The sequence below is a fragment of the Furipterus horrens genome, unplaced genomic scaffold (genome assembly GCF_987537825.1).
Source record: "Furipterus horrens unplaced genomic scaffold, mFurHor1.1.pri manual_scaffold_8, whole genome shotgun sequence".
NCBI classification, from domain to species: Eukaryota; Metazoa; Chordata; class Mammalia; order Chiroptera; family Furipteridae; genus Furipterus; species Furipterus horrens.
In genome coordinates, this window is record NW_028327178.1 from 43,742,394 (window position 1) to 43,764,299 (window position 21,906).

General features: G+C 34.6%; 1 protein-coding gene and 1 pseudogene across 1 annotated transcript in view; both read left to right on the forward strand.

Moving 5' to 3' along the window:
* NDC80 (NDC80 kinetochore complex component) overlaps nucleotides 1–21,906 on the forward strand; it is a 46,984-nt gene that overhangs the window by 19,158 nt on the left and 5,920 nt on the right. Inside the window, exons 10-15 of the mRNA XM_090285142.1 lie at nucleotides 268–412; nucleotides 3,360–3,565; nucleotides 11,063–11,215; nucleotides 13,405–13,494; nucleotides 19,824–19,916; nucleotides 21,363–21,493. Coding sequence (XP_090141268.1) covers nucleotides 268–412; nucleotides 3,360–3,565; nucleotides 11,063–11,215; nucleotides 13,405–13,494; nucleotides 19,824–19,916; nucleotides 21,363–21,493 — 818 coding nt within the window. The remainder of the gene's footprint in view (nucleotides 1–267; nucleotides 413–3,359; nucleotides 3,566–11,062; nucleotides 11,216–13,404; nucleotides 13,495–19,823; nucleotides 19,917–21,362; nucleotides 21,494–21,906) is intronic.
* Nucleotides 9,444–10,087, forward strand: LOC150002821 (zinc finger CCHC-type and RNA-binding motif-containing protein 1 pseudogene; annotated as a pseudogene).

Here is a 21,906-nt window from a genome sequence, read left to right on the forward strand (position 1 = left end):
AGCTCCTGGACTGTTATGTAAAATATCAGATTCTAAATGTATGTGCTTTTTCATTCTGACTCTTGACTTTTTCTATCCCAAACTGATTTCATAAAAAAAATACAGCTTAATTACATAAAAACAGTAAAGTTCCCTGACTCCCTCTAAAAATGAAAGAGAAACTTACATTTCTCTAAGATGAATTTAAGTAATATTGCTTTACTTTCAAGTAAAGTATAGAATTATTATTGATGAGAATAACTAATTTAATATTCTTTCCTTTTAAAGAATCGTTTAGAGACATTAAGAAAACTGAAAGCTTCCTTACAAGCAGATGTTCAGAAATATCAGGCATACATGAGCAATTTGGAGTCTCATTCAGCCATTCTTGACCAGAAACTGAATGGTCTTGATGAAGATATTTCTAGAATAGGTAAGCACAACTAATTCTAAAAGAGATCATTCACCCTGGAATGGGACCTGTGTGGGATTTATCACATATATAGATAAATCTTTGTCATCCATATCTTTTTTCCTTTAATGATAAATGGCTAAACAGCCTACCAGGTTTTCAGTGCTTTCTGTATTAGTTTGTTGAGGCTGCTGTAACAAATTACCACAAACTTGGTGGCTGAAAACAACAGAAATTTATTCACAGTTCTAAAGGCTAGAAGATCAAAATCCAGCAGGACCAACTTGCTCCAAGAACCATGGAGGGGTATCCATTCCTTGTCTCTTCCAGCTTCTGGTGTCTGATAGCATTTCAGTGTTTGTGGCCATGTCACCGCAATCTGCCTCCATTCTCACATTGCCTTCCCTGTGTGTCTGTCTATTTTTTTAAAGATTTTATTTATTTATTTTAGAAAGAGGTGAAGGGGGTAGAATGAGAAGGAGAGAAAACATCAGTTGGTTGTCTCTCACATGCCTACAACCCAGGCATGTGCCCTGACCAGGAATCGAACAGTAACCTTTTGTTTTGCAGACCAGCACTCAATCCACTGAGCCACACCAGTTAGGGCTCTGTCTCTCTTCTGTGTGTGTTAATTTCTCTTTGCCTCTATCCTTAAGGACATGTTTTATAGCATTTAGGACCCAAATAGATAACCCAGGGTAATCTCTTCTCAAAATACTAAACTTAATCACATCTGCAAAAAATCCTGTTTTCCAAAAAAGATGTTTATAGACACCAGGGTTTCATATCTGGCTAGCCATTCTTCAGCCTACTATACCTTCTAACATGTTTTCAGGCACCTGGCTTTTTGAAGCCAAGAGGAACCTAAGGTAAGAAATATGCTGCCTACATATAAATATATGTTCTATTCCACCTTGTTATTAATAACCAAATTCCTAAATCACTGCTAGCCTCAGTGCACTATAATTCTTTTATCCTCTATCACTACTTCCTACTCAGCAGCTTAAGCTGGCAAAAAAACATGAGGAAAAAATGCAGATACTACAATTCTTATGAAGCAGGAGCCCAACTACAAAAAGTTTACTTATAGCTTGTGTGTTCCTAACGCTGTTTTCATAAACACATCAATCTTAATTATGAAACACTGAAAATACTATTGTACATGATTTGATCAATACTTCCCTAGTGCCAGAAGAAGAGCAAAGGAAGTTATCTACAAATCACAGGGCCACTGGATGGCAGTTATAAGATAAATAACTATATGGACCTACTATACTATTTTCTCAGGTCTTTGCCTGCTTCTATTTTATTCTTTTTGGATTTTACAGGCTGTGTCTGTCCCGCATAGGAGTTGTGTAGATTGTCCTTAGGATATTTAATTTAACTTTTGTTTTGCTTTGTTTTATTGTATCTTTTTAATTACTATTTATTCCCCTTATACCCTCTTTCTTCTCCCCCCAATCACCACACTGTTGTCCATGTCCATGAGTCCTTTTTCCTTTTTTCTCCATCACTTACCCCCATCCCCTTAGCTGTCATCCTGATTTAATTCTTACCCTGTGGAATATTGACCATGTGTCAAAGATAATAATTATCAGGGGTATTGGCTGAGTCATTTTTTCCCCCAAATATTCTGATTGTATATAATATTAGATTTGCTCTGAATCAACTCTTTGAATAGTTTTATACTTGGTCCCTAATATTTGTTATCCATCATGACAAGGAATCATAGACTAATTTCTTACTATAGCAATGTTTGTCATGCAATTAAAGCAATTCTTTATAATACTAATACTCTATCTTCTTTGTTGGTGTTTAATCAAGAGAATTTTCATACTTCCTCTTTTTGTGAGTGAGAATTATTTTTTCCAGTAATTGCAAACTGAGTGAGAGAGAAATACTTCAGCAACCATTTGCCATCCCAGGTGGTTTAGTTCGAGACAATTATTAGATAAGTCTTAATCCAAAATGTTTTCATTCTGAGTATTTTAACTTTGTTGATTATGTATAACCACTCATGTCCAAAAGTGAATGAGACTGTACAGGTACTGTACATTTCAGGTTGTTTTGTGACCAAAAGGAAGTGAGAGCAATGGGGAAAACCTGGGGAACAATATTTCGGGAAGATCTGAGATCTTATTTTGCATAAAATTTTACTTATGGCAACCATTAATTTATTAGGAGTTCAGGTGCAGCGCTAACAACAGTGCTAAAAATAGATTATAACAAAGCCAAGATCTGGATCCTCTCAACCCTTAGGATGATTTCTCTTGGCCTCTCCAGTCATTAGCATTCTTATCCATTTATCCCAGCCTACTTTAAAAAGCTGTCATATTTTTTATAAGCAATGAATCACAGAAGGTTAGAAAACACTATGCAATATAACCCAGAATATTTTAAATTTTATCACTTCTCCTCCTTTACATAATGATTTGCTGTTTGTATATCCCATATTTTCTTGGTACAATGTAATCATTCTCGATTACATTAGGTAAATAGACAAAGCAAGAGCCTGATCACTATGATTACTTAATATCTGATAAAACCACTGAAATATAATGAAATAAGAAAAAACTGATACATTTTAATACAAATGTTTTTGTGAAAAAGTTGTGGGTCTTCTGGCTTATTGCAGAAAATTGTATAGGGATATTAAAAGCATTTGAACTGAACATTGATAGACTATCCCTTTTAAGTGTAACAATTCTCAACTGTAATCATTATGTGTGGGGTCATATTTTTATTTCATGTAGCAGTTTCTGAAAACCATAGCATGACAATAGGGAAATAAGTTTCATATAAAACTTTATCATCTTTCAAGAATGTTATCAAACAGAATTATCCAAAAGAGAAAATTATAAATGTATATAACTTGAAATTTTGGACACCTTAATCAAGTCTGTTTAAATAATGGCATAATTTTTTCTAGGAATTGTAAGAATTTAACAGATTTTTTTTTTCAATGCAGAACTAGAATGTGGAACAATGAAACAGGAGAATGTTCGACTACAGAATATTGTTGATAACCAGAAGTACTCAGTTGCAGACATTGAGAGAATAAATCATGAAAGAAATGAATTGCAGCAGACCATTAATAAATTAACCAAGGACCTGGAGGATGAACAACAGCAGTTGTGGAATGAGGAGCTAAAATATGCCAGAGGCAAAGAGGCGGTACGTAGTATTTCCAGAGTGGCAGCTTACTAGAGCAGACCTTTGTTAAGATGTGTCCTACTTAAGAACTGACTGTAGAATAAATTGGCTAAAGAGGTAAAATTTTTTAGCATTGACAGTTTAGTGAAACACACTCATCCCTTTATGTCAATTCGGTAATATTCCAGTTTCTCTCAGTTACATTAAGGTAGACTTCATTTTCAAACAGTAAACAAAAACATAAGCAAGAAAGTTCCTCAGGCCATGAGAATAATTCTTTTTTAAGTACCATGCCTTTTATTCTATAAAGTGATAGCAGTCGCCTCTTAATTGACCTGTTCACGACCAAAACATTTAACATCTGTTATTTATAACTCATCATCTTGGGCATGGAAGAAATAAAGACAAAAAGACATGAATTCTCCCCTCAAGAAACTTCTGACCTATTGTTTTTTATATTTTTCTACCATGAGGTCAGACCTCTTAATAGGTATTTACATAGGGTACTAAGGAAGCATATAGTATACCTAACCCAGATTTAGTGTGCATTATGTAGGGAGATGGATATGGTGGGGATTTTTTATTTTTATTTATATTTTTAGCCTCACCCAAGGACTTTTTTTTTTCATCTCTTTTTAGAGGGAGAGGAAGGGGAGGCAGGGAGAGAAAGGGAAAAAGCCACCAATTGGCTGCCTCTCGTAGGCTCCCCAACCAGGGATTGAACCCGCAACCTTTCAGTACATGGGACTATGCTCCAACCAAGCCACACTGGCCAGGGTAGCTGTGGTGGCTTTTAGAAAGGCTTCCTTTGAAGAGGTGACATATGAACTGAATTGGGAAGTGTAAGGAAGAGTTAGCATGACAAGGGTAGGGGCAGTCAGCAAACAATATATGGAGAGACAGTAGCATGATGCACTCTGCTATTCTAAGCATTTCATATGCAGGTGCTTAATAGCAAGGGATCGGGGCATGGCAACAGATGAGACTCAAGAGATGAGCATGAAACAGACAGTGAAGACTCTTTTCAAATATAGAAGCTTGGACTTTATTCTGAAAAAATCTAAATTTTTAAACAGATATCACATTTCAGAAAAATATCAGCTTTGGTAATGTGAAAAATGGATTGGAAAGTAGCAGAAGCAGTCAAATAATCTGGGGCAGTAATGTGGTAAGTCATTACAAGCTGAATTTGGATAATGCTAATGGAGATTCAAAGAGGGTAGATTATGACTATTTAGGAGGAAGCATAAAATGACCCAATAAAAGAAAGGAGAAGCAGTCACAGTGTCTGGCTTGGGTGATTGAGCAAGTAGTAGTACCACTCACTCTGGAAATAAAAGAGTAATCGCTAGTCAGGAATGGGGATGGTCTGCTGGACCTGTTGTGTTCGTTGGGCATCCAAGTGAAAATATTTAATAGGCTATTGTTATATGGGTCTGGACCATCTGGCTTTGTAATGTAAATTTGGTAAAAATCTGTATACAGCAATGTTGTGATTGAAGCCAACAGTGGTAGCTCTGGGAACACATCTTGGAGTGGATAAAGATTCTTTAAGAGATGCCTAAGAGGAAACTCAGGACTATCCAGAGAGGTCAAGAGAATAGAAATGACTTAGCATTGGCAGATGCAATAAGAGGATTCAGAAGTTTCTATCAGATTCACTAATAGTGATCACTAGTGATCTCCATCAAAACCAAATTATTTGACTTCCTTTTAATCATATAGGTAGTACATGATATTTCAGCCAGCATTGTTGAGAAAGTGGGCTTACTCACCATATGGATTTCTAGACAAAATTTATCCTTATTATTGTTGGCAATCTTATAAATGTTCTATACTTCTGTCTTACTTTTGCACATGTAATATTCACTATACATGAACTTTTAATGATTCAGCATTATAATGGACATGGCACTAATGTATTCTAAAACAATATAATAAATTAACAGGTTATCTACGGACCTTTTATCTATCAGTTTCACAGCAGTCTTTTCTGCTATATACTCTATTTGCATTACTAAGAAAACTTATATAGAACTTTTTTTTTAAGGAAAGGAAAAGAAAGCATGTCTTTAAAAGCCTCTGTTTTTCAGAGTGTCAGACTTAAATTTTTTTAAACTATATTTTTACTGATTATGTTGTTACAGTAGTCCCAATTTCTTTTCCCTTTGCTCCCTCCCCTCTGCCAGGTACTCCCTTTCCATCCAACAATCCCACATCCCTTAGTTCATGTCCATGGGTCATGCATATAAGTTCTTTGGCTTCACCTTTTCCTATAATATTCTTAACTTCCCCCTGTCTATTTTGTACCAACCAATTATGCTCCTTAATATCTGCACCATTTTCCCCATTTCTCCCCTTTCCCCCTCCCAACTGATAACCCTCCAAATGATCCCCATACCTACTACTCTGTTCCTATTCTGGTTTGCTTAGTTGGATTTTGTTTGGATTTTTTAGATTTAGTTGTTGACAGTTGTGAGTTTGTTGTCATTTTAATTTTCATAGTTTTGGTCTTCTTTTTCTTAAATAAATCCCTTTAACATTTCATATAATAATGTCTTGGTGATGATGAACTCCTTTAGCTTTACCTTGTCTGGGAAGCACATTATCTGCCCTTCCATTCTAAATGATAGCTTTGCTGGATAGAGTAGTCTTGGTTGTAGGTCCTTGCTTTTCATCACATTGAATACTTCTTGCCAGTCCCTTCTTGCCTGCAAAGTTTCTTTTGAGAAATCAGCTGATAGTCTTATAGGCAACCCTTTGTAGGTAACTCTGCTTTTCTCTTGCTGCATTTAAGATTCTCTCTTTATCTTGAACCTTTGGCATTTTAATTATGATGTGTCTTGGTGTGGTCCTCTTTGGGCCTAGTTTGTTTGGGACTCTGTGCTTCCTGGACTTGTATGTCTGTTGCCTTTGCCAAATTTGGGAAGTTTTCCTTCATTATTTTTTCACATAAGCTTTCGGTTTCTTGCTCTTCCTCTTCTCCTGGCACCTCTATGATTTGGATATGGCATGTTTAAAATTGTCCCAGAGGTTCCTAAGCCTCTCCTAATTTTTTCAATTCTTGCTTCCTCATTCTGTACTGGTTGACTTTTTTTTTCATATGTAACAAATCATTTGATCCCCAGATTCCTTACCTTTACCACTGGTTTTGTGTGGATTTTCCTTCATTTCATTTAGCATAGCCTTCACTTCTTCCCTTATGCATTTGCCGTATTTAAGCATATCTATCAAGCCTGTGAGCATCTTTATCACCAAAGTTTTGAACTCTGCATCTGTTAGGTTGGCTATTTCCTCACTGCTTAGTTCTCCCACTGGAACCTTCATCTGTTCCCTCTTTTGTGCTATACTTTTGTTTCCTCATCTTGATAGGCTCCTGTGTTTCTTTGCCTCTATTTCTTAGGTAGAGCTGTCACACCTGTTACATTGTGAGGGGCGAGCCTTAGATATTCATCAGTACAGGGCAACCCGTTCCACCATGTTGTGGTGCTGTGGGGGGGGGGCTGGGGGAGGAAGGTCTGAAAGGGAACAATGCCACTTTCTCAGCACTCGCCCCTTTTCCAGGCACTTCTTCCACTTCAGTATGGAACTGGTGTCTCTCTTGCTGTTGCCCTGGCCGTCATTCCCAGAGTGGGTGGGTCTGTGGCTATACTAGGACCATGGGGGCCCTTTAAACAAGGGGACTCTACTGAGACTGGCAGTTTCTTCCTCCACCCCAGTCCCCACTGGTTTGCACAGTCAGAAGCAATAAGGCTTGATTTTCCCCGGCGCTGGAACGTAGCTGCACAGTCTGGTCTGGGCCTGGGAGCGCTTCCCCAGTGTCTCTCCTTACTTTTTAAAACATGTGACTGTGCTTTCTGTTGGGCTGCTGCTGCTGCTGCTGCTGCTGCTGCCGCCACCACCACCACACTGCTTCCTCTCTGCCCCTCTTACTTGTCTGGGTGAATATTTCTTCTTTATATCTTCTGGAACTTCTGGTTGTCTCTAGTTTTGAGTTAGTTGTATTCCTTCTTAGTTGTGGAGGGAGACATAATGTGTCTGTCTAGGCCTCCATCTTTGCTGGAAGTCCTATACTTAAGTTTCGATTTGAAGTTTTTTATACTAGTATTTTCAGCGGTTTGTTGTTTTTTTTTTGTTTGTTTGTTTGAAGGATTTTGTTTGTTTTTTGAGAGAGGGGAAGGGAGGGAGAGAATGATCCATGTACCAGAGGAACATGGTCCATTGCTTCCTGAATGCTTCTACCTGGGGCCCTGGCCCTCAACCCAGGCACATGCCCCAACTGGGAATCGAGGTGGCAACCTTTCAGTTTGCAGAATGATACCCAACTCACTGAGCCACACCAGTCAGGCAGTATTTTTAGAGTTAATATTTGTTTATTGGTGTAGGTGTAGCTCTGAAATTTAAATATCACTAATAAAAATTAGTTTCTATTTTTTGGTCCAAAAGTAATGGCATTGTTTTATTATATTACTTCTAGTGCTTTCCTTAGAACAATATTTCTTACATATTTATCACCACTGTTAAAATGAGAAAGTAACTCAAAGGCAGTTATGTTTTCCTAAGGGGAAATACTGCTTTTTCATCCTGGTCATATTATAAAGTACATTATAAGTATAGTGCAAATAGTTTCTAAATAAGTTTCTTAATAGTTGCATTATTAAAAAATATGTAATTCTTAATATGGAATAGATAGTTCAGTATGAGAAGTAAGCACTACCTCCTTTTTTTGGCCTTAACCATCTGTACTCCCTCATCCTCCTAACACTCTAGGTAATCTCTGTCTTTGTGTATTAAGGAGAAAAGTGTGCATTTAAAAGAAATAGCCTGTTGTGGTGATCCCTAAAGTTTTTGAACATAGAATTTGGTAAGCCTGTGTTTTAGCCCTGGATTTGCTACCTCATGCCTGTGTCACTTAAGTTCGTCATCTAATTTCTCATAGCTTTGTTTTCCTTATTTACAAAATAAAGTTTGATTAGACTAGATTTGTGAATCTGAAATGAGTTACTTCAACAGTTATTAATGAGTATATTTTATCTCTTGAACACTGTGTCAGAAAGGAGAAGTTAGGAATCTCTGGACTACGTAAACTTTGAGTTTAACTAGCTATACTAAAAAGAGTGCTACTTTTGATTGGAGGACCAAGCTGAAAGAGAAAAATTATCGGGGAAGTAGGTAAGCACTGGCCTAATGAGGAGCCAGAGTAGATCCATAGACACTAAGAACAAAGCACTTGGGTAGTGGATAAGAGAGAGAGTATAGAAAGGTGGCAGAATGCAAAAGTTCAATATACATATTTCATTCACCATTTTTTTTTTCTGAACTAATGCTTATTCTGTATGCTACCTCTGACTGATGGTAGCCTTCTGGGCTCTTTGTTGAGATAAACATTGAGAGTGCATCTAGATTCACCAGGAAAGAGGTGATCAGTTTTCACTGTCTGAAGTGGTTGTGGGATGGAGAAAGTAGAGACATGTGTACCACATATTTGCTCTCCCTGCAGTTAGGCATGATACAGTACATGGACTTGTGAAAGCTGTTTTCATCAGATAAATGAAATGCTAGAAAACAACAGAAGAAACTACCCCTAATACCATTTAGTACAAGGACAAATAGACCTACAAATCTTAGTAGTCCCTAGAAAGCCACAATATAACAAATTGTAGTAGTTGAGATAATTTCCTGATTCATTAAGAATAAATCCTAAGCAGCACCTGTGTCTAAGGAGAGCCGGGAAGAAGTGTTGCTTGCTGCAGCTACCTTCTTGTCTGCGGCGCCTGACCCTTCCTAGTAACCGTGATGCCAATGCCACTACGAGGGTCGAGGATTAGTAGAGATTTAGCCCCAACTGAGCCGAGGGCTCACACTCTTCCGATCTCCGGGGCCCGCCCCACCTGAAGAAATGAGTGGTGAATTGACCCCAAGTAAAAGCATAGTGTATGTATCCAACTTACCCTTTCCCTGACCAACAATGACTAATACCAGATATTTTCCAAATATAGCAAAGTTGTAAAGGTTACTATAACGAAAGGTAAAGATACCAGGAAAAGTAAAGGTGTTACATTTATTTATTTTTGGATAAAGACTCTACACAAAACTGTACCAGGGCAATAAGCAACAAACAGTTATTTGGTAGAGTGATAAAAGCAAGCATTGCTATTGACAATGGAAGAGCAGCTGACTTCATTCGAAGATGAAACTACTTTGATAAATCTAAGTGTTATGAATGTGGGGAAAGTGGGCACTTAAGTTACACCTGTCCTAAAAATATGCTTGGAGAGTGTGAACCTCCAAAGAGAAAAAGAAAAAAAGGAAATTCCCAAACCAGAAGAAGAAATTGACGAAGTAGAAGAAAGTGAAGATGAAGGGGAAGATCCAGCTCTTGACAGCCTCAGTCAGGCCATTGCTTTCCAGCAAGCCAAAATTGAAGAAGAACACAAACAATGGAAACCCAGTTCAGGAGGGCCGTCAACATCCGATGATTCAAGACGCCCAAGGGTGAAGAAAAGCACATATTTCAGTGATGAGGAGGAACTTAGTGATTAAAATTAATTTATTATGTAAATATCATTAAAATTTTTAAACCTTGGAGTACCAAGTTCAGTTGGGACTAAAAATCACTTTTAGAATTTGAGCATAAGAATACTTAATACCAAATAATTTTTTACTCTTAAGTAGTTCATAGGAAGTTGTAAAGAAATTTTAAAGGATTATGTTTCTGTCTCTCCTTAGAAGAGTATTAAAAATAAAGATTTGCTAATTTAAAAAATAAGTCTTAAATTTAATAAATAAGTAGAGCTTATAAATTTTTAGAAATGGCAAATGGTTACTTTCGTCATTGTATCCTTTCACTTATAATATTCATTTTTATAGATGGGTAACAGCAATGAGAAACTATGTATTAAATGGTAGAAGCAGTATGAAAATAAATTGCCTAGACTTTGCAGATTTATTTCTTTAATGAAATATTAAGTGTCTACTGTATGTCAAGTACTATTCTAGATGCTGGGAATTCAGCTGCTTTCATGGAGCTTATATTCAAGTACTGGTGATGAGCAAATATATGTCACAGAAATGAAAATCCTCAAGAAAATATTGGCAAGATACTATCTTTGGTTTTCAATAATTTGACTAGATTGTACCTCAGTTTGGTTTGCTTCCTATTTTTTCTTAATGTTTGCTCTACTTACTGGTTCTGTAAGTTATTTTTAAGTAAGGGGGTGAATTTTTGTTAATACTCATATGCGGACTCTATTTCCAAACTACTTTTCAGATAAATGGAAGAAGAGTAACATATTGCTTACTAATTATAGTCTTATAATTATCCTACAAATTTAGTATGAATAAAATATTCATATTTTAAAACTACCACTCTTACTAAAAAACTAAATAGTTAAATTTCTAAAAATATAGACAACATAATTTTGTGTAAAATTACAGAAATGCTGATTGGAAACCATTTGTAATGGGGCTGTTTATTTTTTTTTCTAACATTTTTTTGTGTGTGTTCTCATCTTACAGATTGAAACACAATTAACAGAGTATCACAAGTTGGCTAGAAAATTAAAACTTATCCCTAAGGGTGCTGAGAATTCCAAAGGTTATGACTTTGAAATTAAGTTTAATCCTGAAGCTGGTGCCAACTGCCTTGTCAAATACAGAGCTCAAGTTTATGTAAGTAATCATGAGTACTTCAGAGGTTTTCAGATTATATGATTGATATCTGTTTTATGTGTCTGTAAGTAAAAGTTTAAACTTCAGCATGTCTATTACTCAGGACTAAATATAGAAATAAAACACTGAAAGTTTTTGTCTTCTTTCTTCTTAGTAGTAGAAATGTTCTCTCTATTGTACCATCCTCTGAGAATTATATCTTTTCTTCCTCTCTACCCATTTTATCTATTTAACCAGTAAAAAAAAAAAAAAATGTGCTTTATTAGAAACCTTTACAAGATGTGGTAACAAGATTAGTTCCTCCCAGAACTGAGAGAAAAGCATCCACAGAGATAGAAAAACTGCAATGAATCTTGAAAGGTTTATGTAGGAAAGAGTTTCAGGCACAAAGACACATGTGAAACATGAAATATAATTGAGCATTATGAGACCTCAGCAATTAACCATGAGAAATCTGCACCTAATTAAATATGTCCAAGGATATAATTTAGGGAAGAAAATTTTTAAATTTTTCTATTGCAACTTCTCAGTTATGTACAAATTTCAGTATTTTCATGGCCCTCCAAAAATGTCAGTTTCCAAAATACTTAATTGTTTAATATGAGAAAGCCAATTCTAAAGTTCTGTGTTTTTCCCTTGAGAATTATTTATTTAATTTAATCTTAGCTAGGTGCTAGAAATAAAATACCCAGAAAGATACAGCCCCTACCTTCCCAGAGATTACAGTTTATTGATTGTTAGACTTTGATTAAATAAAGCTAGACTCACTTTCAACTTTAAAAAATGCACCCAGTAAACATTTAGTCTTCTACCGAATTGTTTCTCAAGCAATTAATAGGTAGATGAGCAGATAGATAGTTAAGCAGCCAGCCAGAAAGAGTTTACTCACCATTGTTTTGAGTAGTTTGATATGACTTGTTTAAGATAATTATTTGAATTAAATCACTGTAGAAAAGATTATCCATTACATAAAGAATACGTATGCTCAGAAAAGAAGATAACGTTTTTCACTTATCTCTGGAAGTTGCTTTACATAATAATAGAACAATAAAAATAGAAATAGCATCAAGAAGGTACCATGCCAGCTTTTATAAGTAGTATTTAGAGAAAAGTTAAAGAGGACATTTTCAAACAGAGCAGCCCAAATTAAAACTCACCAATAACTTTAAAAGGCCTACTGAAAACAATAATGTACAGGGTTTTCTTTTGGAGTGATGAAAATGTTCTGGAACTAGAAGTGATAGTTATACCAACATTGTGAATTACTAAATGCCTCTGGATTGTACACGTTGAAAGTTAATTTTATATTAAATTTATTTATTTTTAACATTTCAGTTTAACCATTTTAATGTGTAAGTTTTACATCCATTAAAAAATAGTAATAATAATGAGAAGCAATGAAGTGCTGTTTTGAAATAAGATCAAGAAAATGGCAGAAAAACATAAATCCAAGCAGGCAAGAGCTTATAGGTTGGTGAATATGTGGAGATGCAGAGAGAATGGCAAAGCTCAGAGAACATGAAAATTCCGTGCCCCTTCCCAAATACCTTGCTCTGTGTATCTCTCCCATCTGGCTGTTCCTGACTTATACTCTTATTTAAATAAACTGGTAACATTTAGTGCTTCTGGACAGCCACCTTGCTTTATTCACCCCAATGATCTCTCTACAGTATGTTGAGATGTTCCTCATTTCTTTTGCAGCCTCAGAGTCCTCCGTTGTGTGACTTATCCAACCAGTCCCTGCTCTAGTCTTTGCTATTATAATAGAGTTACAATGAATAGCAAAAAAGAAAAAGAAATGAAGTATGAGCAGATAAGACTAAACAGTTTAGAAAGATTAAGAGAAAATGATGCAACAAGAGAATAAAGAGTAAAACAATTGTTTTCAAGACTGCACTAAACTAAGTGTACTTATAAAATGTTTAAATAATAAGTGAATTTCCAGAATAGATAAGCAAATCTAGAATTTTGCATGTATTCAAAACCAAAAGCAAGTTATATTCTATAGTAATAAAAATTGCATTAAAAAGTTTTATTTCTTATTGATTAGTGTGTTAATTTAGATTCAAACTATTACAGATGCACTTTTTTCCTCCAAAAGTGGTTCCTCCTATCATATGTAGATACCTCGTGAGACAAGCTTTGTAATTAGATATGCCATATGTAACCCACTTTCCTCTGTATTGTAGGTACCACTCAAGGAACTCTTGAACCAAACTGAAGAAGAAAGTAATAAAGCTCTAAATAAGAAAATGGGGTTAGATGATACTTTAGAACAAGTAAGTAACAAAACAGTCATTAAAAGCAAAAATAATATTTTGTAACTTCAAATTACATGTGATTTGTGGTTTCTAATTTGCTAAGAAATTCTTAAAATATTTTAAAAGAGTTGGAAATACCCTTGACTTAGAAACATTTGAAGTAATTTTTCAACTTAAACATCCAACACTTCACATATCATTGATGATAAAGGGATATATATGTAACTGAGTAAATTTCTCTTTGTTTTTAATTGAGAATTTCCTCCTTTACCTTGAGATATTTTAATATTCCTTTTTATGCTAAAAGGGATTTGAGGTGTCTACCTTACATGTAGGTATGTGTCATTTGGGGTTAGAAGCTAACTAGTTATGATAGGTTAAGAAATTTCTTTTTATCAAATTTTTCATTGTGGATGGAAGAATTTAAGGAGACTTGAATTTAAATGTCTGATAGCCTGTTTCCAAAAGTAGTTTTCAGAAAGTTCCTGCTTCTGTGAACACCAATATCCCTGAAAGATAACATTACTATTGTATTTAATAACCTTTAGAGTAAACGTTGTTATAGTTGATTAAGAAAAGTTAAGAAACTACTCTAATGCAAACAAAAGGTATCATTATTATGATACTAAACAATTAAAGGAAAAACCTAGTTAATTCAGCTCTCCAAAAACTGTTGTGCTCTGGCTAACGGATTTCAAGATACAGTTGCTAGCCCCACCCTCCACAGTTTTGCTCTCTACAGTTTTAGTTATCCATAGTCAACTGCAATTCAGAAATAGTTAGTGGAAAATTACGGAAGTAGTTTATAAGTTTTAATTACATGCTGTTCTGAGTTGCATGATGAAATTTCAAGAAATCTTACTCCAACACCCACAGGATGTGAATCATCCCTTTGTCCAACCCGTCCACACTTTATACCCTAACCACCTGTTTAGTCGCTTACTAGCAATCTCAGTTATCAGATTAACTGTTGTAGTATTGTAGTGCTTGTGTTCAAGTAAGTAGATATAGAGTTCAGTACTATCCGTGGTTTCAGGTACCCACTGGGGATCATAGAACTTCTCCCTCACAGATAAAAGGAACTACTGTATAAAAGAAATCCTATCTTTTCTCAGAATATAAACTTGTTTATTTTTTCTCATCTGGAAATAAAATGTATGGTGTTTCACAAATGCAAGTAAGCCACGTATTTTTTAATGTTAAATTCTGTTAAGACTTAGTTTGTATTGGAAAGAATTTTTCCACTCAGAAAAATAAATTGAAAATGTTGTAACATAAGTGAGGAGTTTCGTGATACAATGTTGTTATAATTTGGAGTTTCTGTAACATTACAATATGGAAAGAATATAAGGAATTAGGACTGCTTTAACAGATGTTTCATAAGCATGGTGGTTATTTAAGATGAAGTCTTCCCATAGCCTGCTTCAGTTTGATTTCTCTCTTCTGTTGTAATGGGCACCAAACCTAGAAACTCAAGAAGGTGTGAATTGCAAGCAATAGAAACCTCATGACTGAAATACCTTTCAAATTTACAATGTAACTTTTTTAAGTCTCTAGGCAGGAAAACTGAAGAGGGTGGGGATTATAAAATGCCTACTATAGGCTAGTTATATTCCAAAGGTAAAGATAACTGTAATTGATATGAAATATAAATTCCCATTTGGAGAAAAAGATTGATATGCAGTTATGCTAATCAGATTTGTACTTTTGCAAAATCATTTGAGCATTGAAAAAAGTGAATTAGAGGGGAAGCAACTAAAATTGTTAAGAGGCTAACGTATTGTAGTAGAAATGGAAGGAAGGGGACAGATTTAGAAAATGTTAAGAAGGTAGAACCCAAGCATTTGATGGCTGAATGTAAAACCTAACAGAGAAAGAAATATCAACAGTGACTTAAAGTTTTCTAGTGTGGACAACCTAAAGGAATAAAAATGAGTGCTGGGACGGCCAGAACAGTGTTGAGCTTACTATTTTGCGGATGTAGACATCCAAAAGGAAGTTGAAGCAGTAGATTCAGAACATAAGAAAGAGATTGGGTCCAAAAACACATATATGTGATAGTTGAATATGTGAGTGATATTCTTTAGGCAGACTGTGTACAGAGAAGTGGCAGAGGATTGAATCTTGAAAAGGGACGACACTCACGGGATTGGAAAAAGAAGATTCTGGGAAAAACACATTGACGAAGTAGACAAAATAGTTGGAGAAAAATCAGAAGAAAAGAGTATGCTTTTAAAGGCAAAGTAAGGAAGACTTTTCAAGAAAGGAGTGATCCTGATTAAACTTACTGTACTGAACATTTCACAGTATATGCATATATCAAGTCATTGTGCTGTACACCCTAAATCTATACATGTTATATATTATATCTCAAAAAAACTGTAGAAAAAAAGCAATGATCCATAATGTCATATGCTTCAGAGACTGAACACTTAAAACTTTTTTCAGTTTGATAATCTGTTTAACCAAGTTGAGATGGCATAAGGTAAAATAGAAATTTGAAATAGTGAAGTTTAAACAAATAAATTAGAACAACAAAGCTAATCAATTGAAAAGTTCTTTAAAATACTTGCCAAAATCGTTTAAGAAAAAACTGGAAAATGCAGATGAGAAATGCATATACTACAAAGGTAGAGGGAATTTATTTGAATTACAAGGTAGTACAGTATAAATACAAATCTTTAAAAAATTTCATTGATACAGCTCTTGTAATCCTGATAAAGACATCACAAAAGAAAATTAAACCAGTTACACTTATGATATAAATGTGAAGTTTAAATATTAGCAACCGAAATTTGTTCAGCAGGTATTTTTTGAGAGCCTGCTGAGTATCTCATATTGTTGTAATTGATATTGGTGATAGAATAGCTGTCTTTGTGAACTCTATATTTCAAGTGGGAAGGAGGGCCTGAAAACATTAACTTTCATTGTAACATTTTTGTAGTGTAAATATAGCATGCTGTGGGTTCTCAAAATAAACCTATCTAAAATAAGCACAAGGTTTTTTCTGAAGGAAGTGGTAGCTGAGTTGAATTGAATAACAAGTAGGAATTACCCACACAGAAGGACACATACACACACACCACTGAAGGTCCAGAGATCAAAGAGCATAACGTTAATGAATTACCATGCGTATAAGTAGGATGTGGGGAGAAGCCTGGAGTAATAAGGACCTAATTATTAAGGGGCTTATCAGTTCCTGCTTACTGGCTGAATTTTTATTCTGTAGGCAGTGGGGACCATTGAACTTTTCAATCAGTGTTGCCATTTGAAGAATAGAGGCACACAATTAAGAGACCTCACAGAAACCTAAATGGTAAGGACTGAAACTAAGGCAGTTGTAGTGAATATGAAAACAGATTTAAAGATTGAAACAACCTAATATAGTGGTTTATTCGGATACAAAGTTTAAGGAAGAGAAAAATTTTAAATGTTTACATGTCCAACTTTCGTATATGGTGTTAAAGAAAAATTATCTATGACACTTGTTAAAGATGGTACGGCAGACTTTATTAAGAGGAACTATTACAATGGGGTTTTGTAGAAAGCAAGAAAGATTCCAAATAACAACAAAGAAAAGTGGTAATTTATAGCTAAGGAGCAAGATAGAGTTCAGTGGATAGAAATTACTGAGGGGAAACTCAGGATTAAGAGTGATTCTAGCTAAACCAACATAACAGAGTTTTTAGTGAAGGAGAGAACATTAAGGGGGACAAGTGGAGGTAGAGGATAAAGACTTGATCAGATATTGAAGATGGGGGGATTCTGGGTAAAATAACTAAGCAGGGTTTTTGCTAAAATTGGACAATACAGAGACAAACATGCAGCCCAAAAGTTAGCCTAGCTGAGAAGTTCAGAAGAGCATAAACAGTTTTGTCAAAGAGAGAATCTTTGTCAATGGTGATGTTCTAGAACCTTGATAAAGAATACAAGAGAAGGTTATGGAAGAGAGAACATGAGGCTGGGATATGCTCAGTTTTAGATTTCTGGGATACCAAAGTGGAGAATGTCCAATAGGCAATTAGAGTTTGGAGATAACATAGATAGAGATATTTCTTAGTATGCAGCTACTTAAGCCAGGAGATCTCCCAGTTGTGAGAGTGAGCTCTCCCAAATGAGCAAATGAGAATAGAGCCAAGGTCAGAGTCCTGAGAGAACATCCACATCCAAAGCACAAGCAGAGAAAGAGAAACTATGAGGAAGAATTAGAGGGACCTCCAAAACTTAGAGGAAACCAGTTCACATGGTCTTAAAAACCAAAGAAGAGGATTTCAGAAGGGAGTAATTAGATGTTACTCAGATGTCAAGATTAACTCTGAAAGTTGCTCATTGGCTTTAGTGGTTAACATGGTTACTAGTGACATTTGCAAAAGTATAGGAGCCAGAATGCATATTACTGTGCCTCAAATCTTATATGGTAGAAGATGGAAGATACTGTCTACCATGAATAGGCTACTCTTTGTGGACTACTACAAATTAAATTATAATAAACGTCTGTCTAAGGAAAGAAGATGAAACAATAGTTAGAAAGTGGTACATGGGAAAAGTTTTTGTTTTCTGAGGTTTTGTTTTGGGAGTTTTATGGGAGAAGAGGTTTCAATATAAAGATAAGAGGAGTTCAAGGGTAAGAGGTTAAAGTTTAAAACAAAATTCAGAGCAAAAGGGATTGATGGATATCAGTATAGTCCATGAAGAAATATAAAAGCGTAGGGTCCTGAGAAGAGCTGGAATGTTACTTCTCTTCATGGGGAAAATAGGTGTCCTGTATTCTGAAACTGACTGGAAGAAGGAAAGGTCTCATACAAGTATCTTGGTTTGTTGGAAGCAAGAGCGCTGGAATTCCAGTGTGGTGGCGCTATCTTCTTTTCTTATAAACAACTTTAGAGCTCTTTGTTGAGTGAAAGAAAGAAACAAAGAAGAAAGAAAGACTAGAGGAAGTATGCCAAATATTAGTAGTGGTTATTTTTGCTTGCAAAATTATCATTGACAGTTTTGTTTTGTTTTGTTTTTTTCCCTGTGTATCACAATGGAAATGTATTTTTGTAATCAGGTAGGGGAATGTTTAATTAATTGATAAAACTTTAGTAAACCTGACATGGAAAATAAAAGGCCTCAAAGATTAGTAAACATGATTTTGACCAATCATGAGGGCCCAGTAGAAGTTCTGGTTTATTTGGGTGTCCATGGTCTTATTGTAGATGAATTTAATGAAACAACTAGCTCAATTTAGTAATTACTTTAGAAGTAAAATATCTTTAGAATGGAAGCAAAGTTTATAGCTTTAATAACTAGTCTTTAAAATAACTGGAAAGGCAGGTGTTATTTAAAAATGTCCTTTGAGTTAGAACATCTAGATTTTAGATCTGGGCGTATGCTAGTGGCATGATCTGAAGTAAATAGCATTCTTTCCAGCCCACTCTTCTCACTTGTAAAATAGGAAAGGAATATCCCTTACAAGGCACTTTTGATGTTTGAATGAGATATATATACAACTTTCTTTAACAAGTGTAGTCATTTTACCATCCTGTCTTTTGCTAAACAATAATAGCTTCACTAAATTTTTCCTAAAACATATAAAGAATTCTTTAAAATTTTATGTCTATGTAGAATCATCCTCTTAAAGAAAGATGACGACTTATGCCTTTTACTATTGTCTGTTTCCTGCAGGAAATAGTTTCCTCTTGATCTAGCTGAAAAACATTCTGTATTACTAGTATCAACTGGTATCAGCACTTATCAGCACAAAATGAACTTTAGAAATACCTTTTCTTTGGTTTTAGTTTTAACAGATCTTAAAGCACAAGGTTAAATTTGTTATTGTTTGGAAGAATGCATTGACTATAACCAATTAGCAAATGTTATCCAATAAAATTTGTATGAATAGTTTTCTTTAATATCTCAGAAAGTAACCATAAGTGGAAATCTAGATAGCTAAAGTATATAAAATATAAAGAAATTAGCAAAAATAATTTATATTTACTAATAAATTTCAAAAAAACATAGTATATAACATTTATATAATGTATATGAGAGCCTAAAGGCATTCCCACAGCTACTAGTGGAAACACATGATGGTATCCTTATTTTACTGAGAATTAAGCCACACTTTTGATTCCTAACTAATGACCTGCTATACTGCTCTGCATTTAAACATTAATTACAAGTTTCCTTGAAATTAACTCCTATTTGGGAAATAATAAATTTTTAAGAGAAGTATTAGGTAAGTGCCCAAAAGAACTAGAAGAAAAAACATGGTTTATTTAGTTAATTGTTAATATAAAAGTTAACCTATTTTTAAAATTTTTATATATAGTTATGATTTCTCACTCAAAGTTTTATTTCCCAAGTTAAATACAATGATAACAGAAAGTAGGAGAAGTGTAAGAAGTTTGAAAGAAGAAATTCAAAAGCTGGATGATCTGTACCAACAGAAGGTTAAGGTAAGAACGTTGCCACACTTTATATAGTTAGCCAAAGCTATGTCATGACTGATTGACTAGATACCTCAAACTGAAATATTTAAGCTATATTCTATAACTTGTGTTGTAGTTTTATCTTCTCTTCCAAAATGTATTTAAGGAGATTTTTATTTGTTCTTTTTTTGGACTTTGGCTGTTTCACCATAGAATATGTTTACTCTTTCACTAATGGTTTATACTTGCATATGTGATTTAGTATCCTTATAGGACCAAAACATGTTTTAAACATAATTTCTTCTACCTTTTTATGGAGACTTAGTGTTAAGTACTTCTAAAGCTTAAATCCCAATAAGCCCTTTTGTATGTGATTGCATATGAAGTGTCCTTGCAAACTGACTATTCCACCTAAAGTCCAAAGCTCATTTACATGAAATCTAGAATGTGGGTAAAATGATAAGACTCATTCCCCACCACCTGTTACCCACCTTCTGACCAGCATTTACTTAGCGAAGTACTCAGATGACTCTGTTCATTACCACTTATACAATTAATGTGAAAAATTTTAAACACCAATACTTTTTACTTAGTTACACCAACAAAGTGTTTAGGAATTGAAACTTTTCTCTTGGCCTTTAGTATATTTAGTATATATACATTTTTTAAGCGGTGTGAAATCTTTAGAAAATACACCACAATAATATGATTTATATGTGAAAGATAAAGCATTTGATAATCATTTTTGTTTTTTCATATGTCCTCTATGACAACACTTGAGTTTTTTCTTTAAAGCACCTAAATGAAAGTAAAAGACTTTTTTGCATTTCATCTTGAGAAACCTAAAAATTGATTAATTTGGGCTACTTTGCCTGTACATAATTAATATATCTGTGAAATAATGGTAGTATGAAAGTTACCCACATTTTCACTTATAAAAAAAGCATCTTTGCTCTGGCTAGTGTGGCTTAGTGGATTGAGTACTGGCCTGCAAACCAAAAGGTCACCAGTTCAATTCCCAGTCAGGGCATATACTTGGGTTGCAGGCCAGGTCCCCAGTTGGGGGCGCAGAGAGACAACGCACATTGATGTTTCTCTCCCTCTCTTTCTCCCTCCCTTCTTCTCTCTCTAAAAATAAATAAATAAATATATTTTTTTAAAGCATCTTCGATGCCTGTGGAAAAAAATTTAAATCAAAGTATCATAAATTTCCTTTGGTACAGACTTGAAAACACTACTGAATGAATTTTATACAGGTCTGTTGAGAACATCACATTTATGTTTATAGTATAAGATTCCCAAAGGAGTATTTTAACTTTGTATATCTTACATGTAAAGCAGTATGCATCCTGAGAATACAAAAATGATGCAACCTAATTTTTTTTAATGTTTACATAAATTTTTTAAAATCCATCTGAAGTAAAAAGAAGGTGAATATCAAAGCAATATATAACCATGATTCTATTCTGATAGGAAGCTGAGGAAGAGGACAATAAATGTGCCAATGAGCTGGAGTCCTTGGAGAAACACAAGCACATGCTGGAGAGTTCTGTTAACGAGGGCCTCAGTGAAGCTATGAATGAATTAGATTCTATTCAGCGGGAGTAAGTTCATCTCATCAAGATTTATAATGTTTATTTTCAGTTTATTTAACATTCTATAGAACTAGACCTATGTTTATTTGCTTTAATATGTATCGTAGAGCTATTTGGTTGTTGAGGGAGCAGTGAACAGAACTTACACAAAATAGCTTGTAACATGAAGATACTTTCCCCAGAGGAATACTTTCTGCTGCTATTATAGCTATTGCCCCTTCATTTTTAGATCTAATTAATAAATGGTTTTTAATCCCTGAAAACAACATAAGATTTTAAATCAATTCAAATAATTTTGGCTCTTTATTAGTAAAGTTTAATAAAAATTTTACTAAGCTTCAATAAACTCCACTAAGCTCATATTTTTAAGATATAGTTCCTAGAAATTAGGTATATAGAGACTATAATTTTACTATAAATTA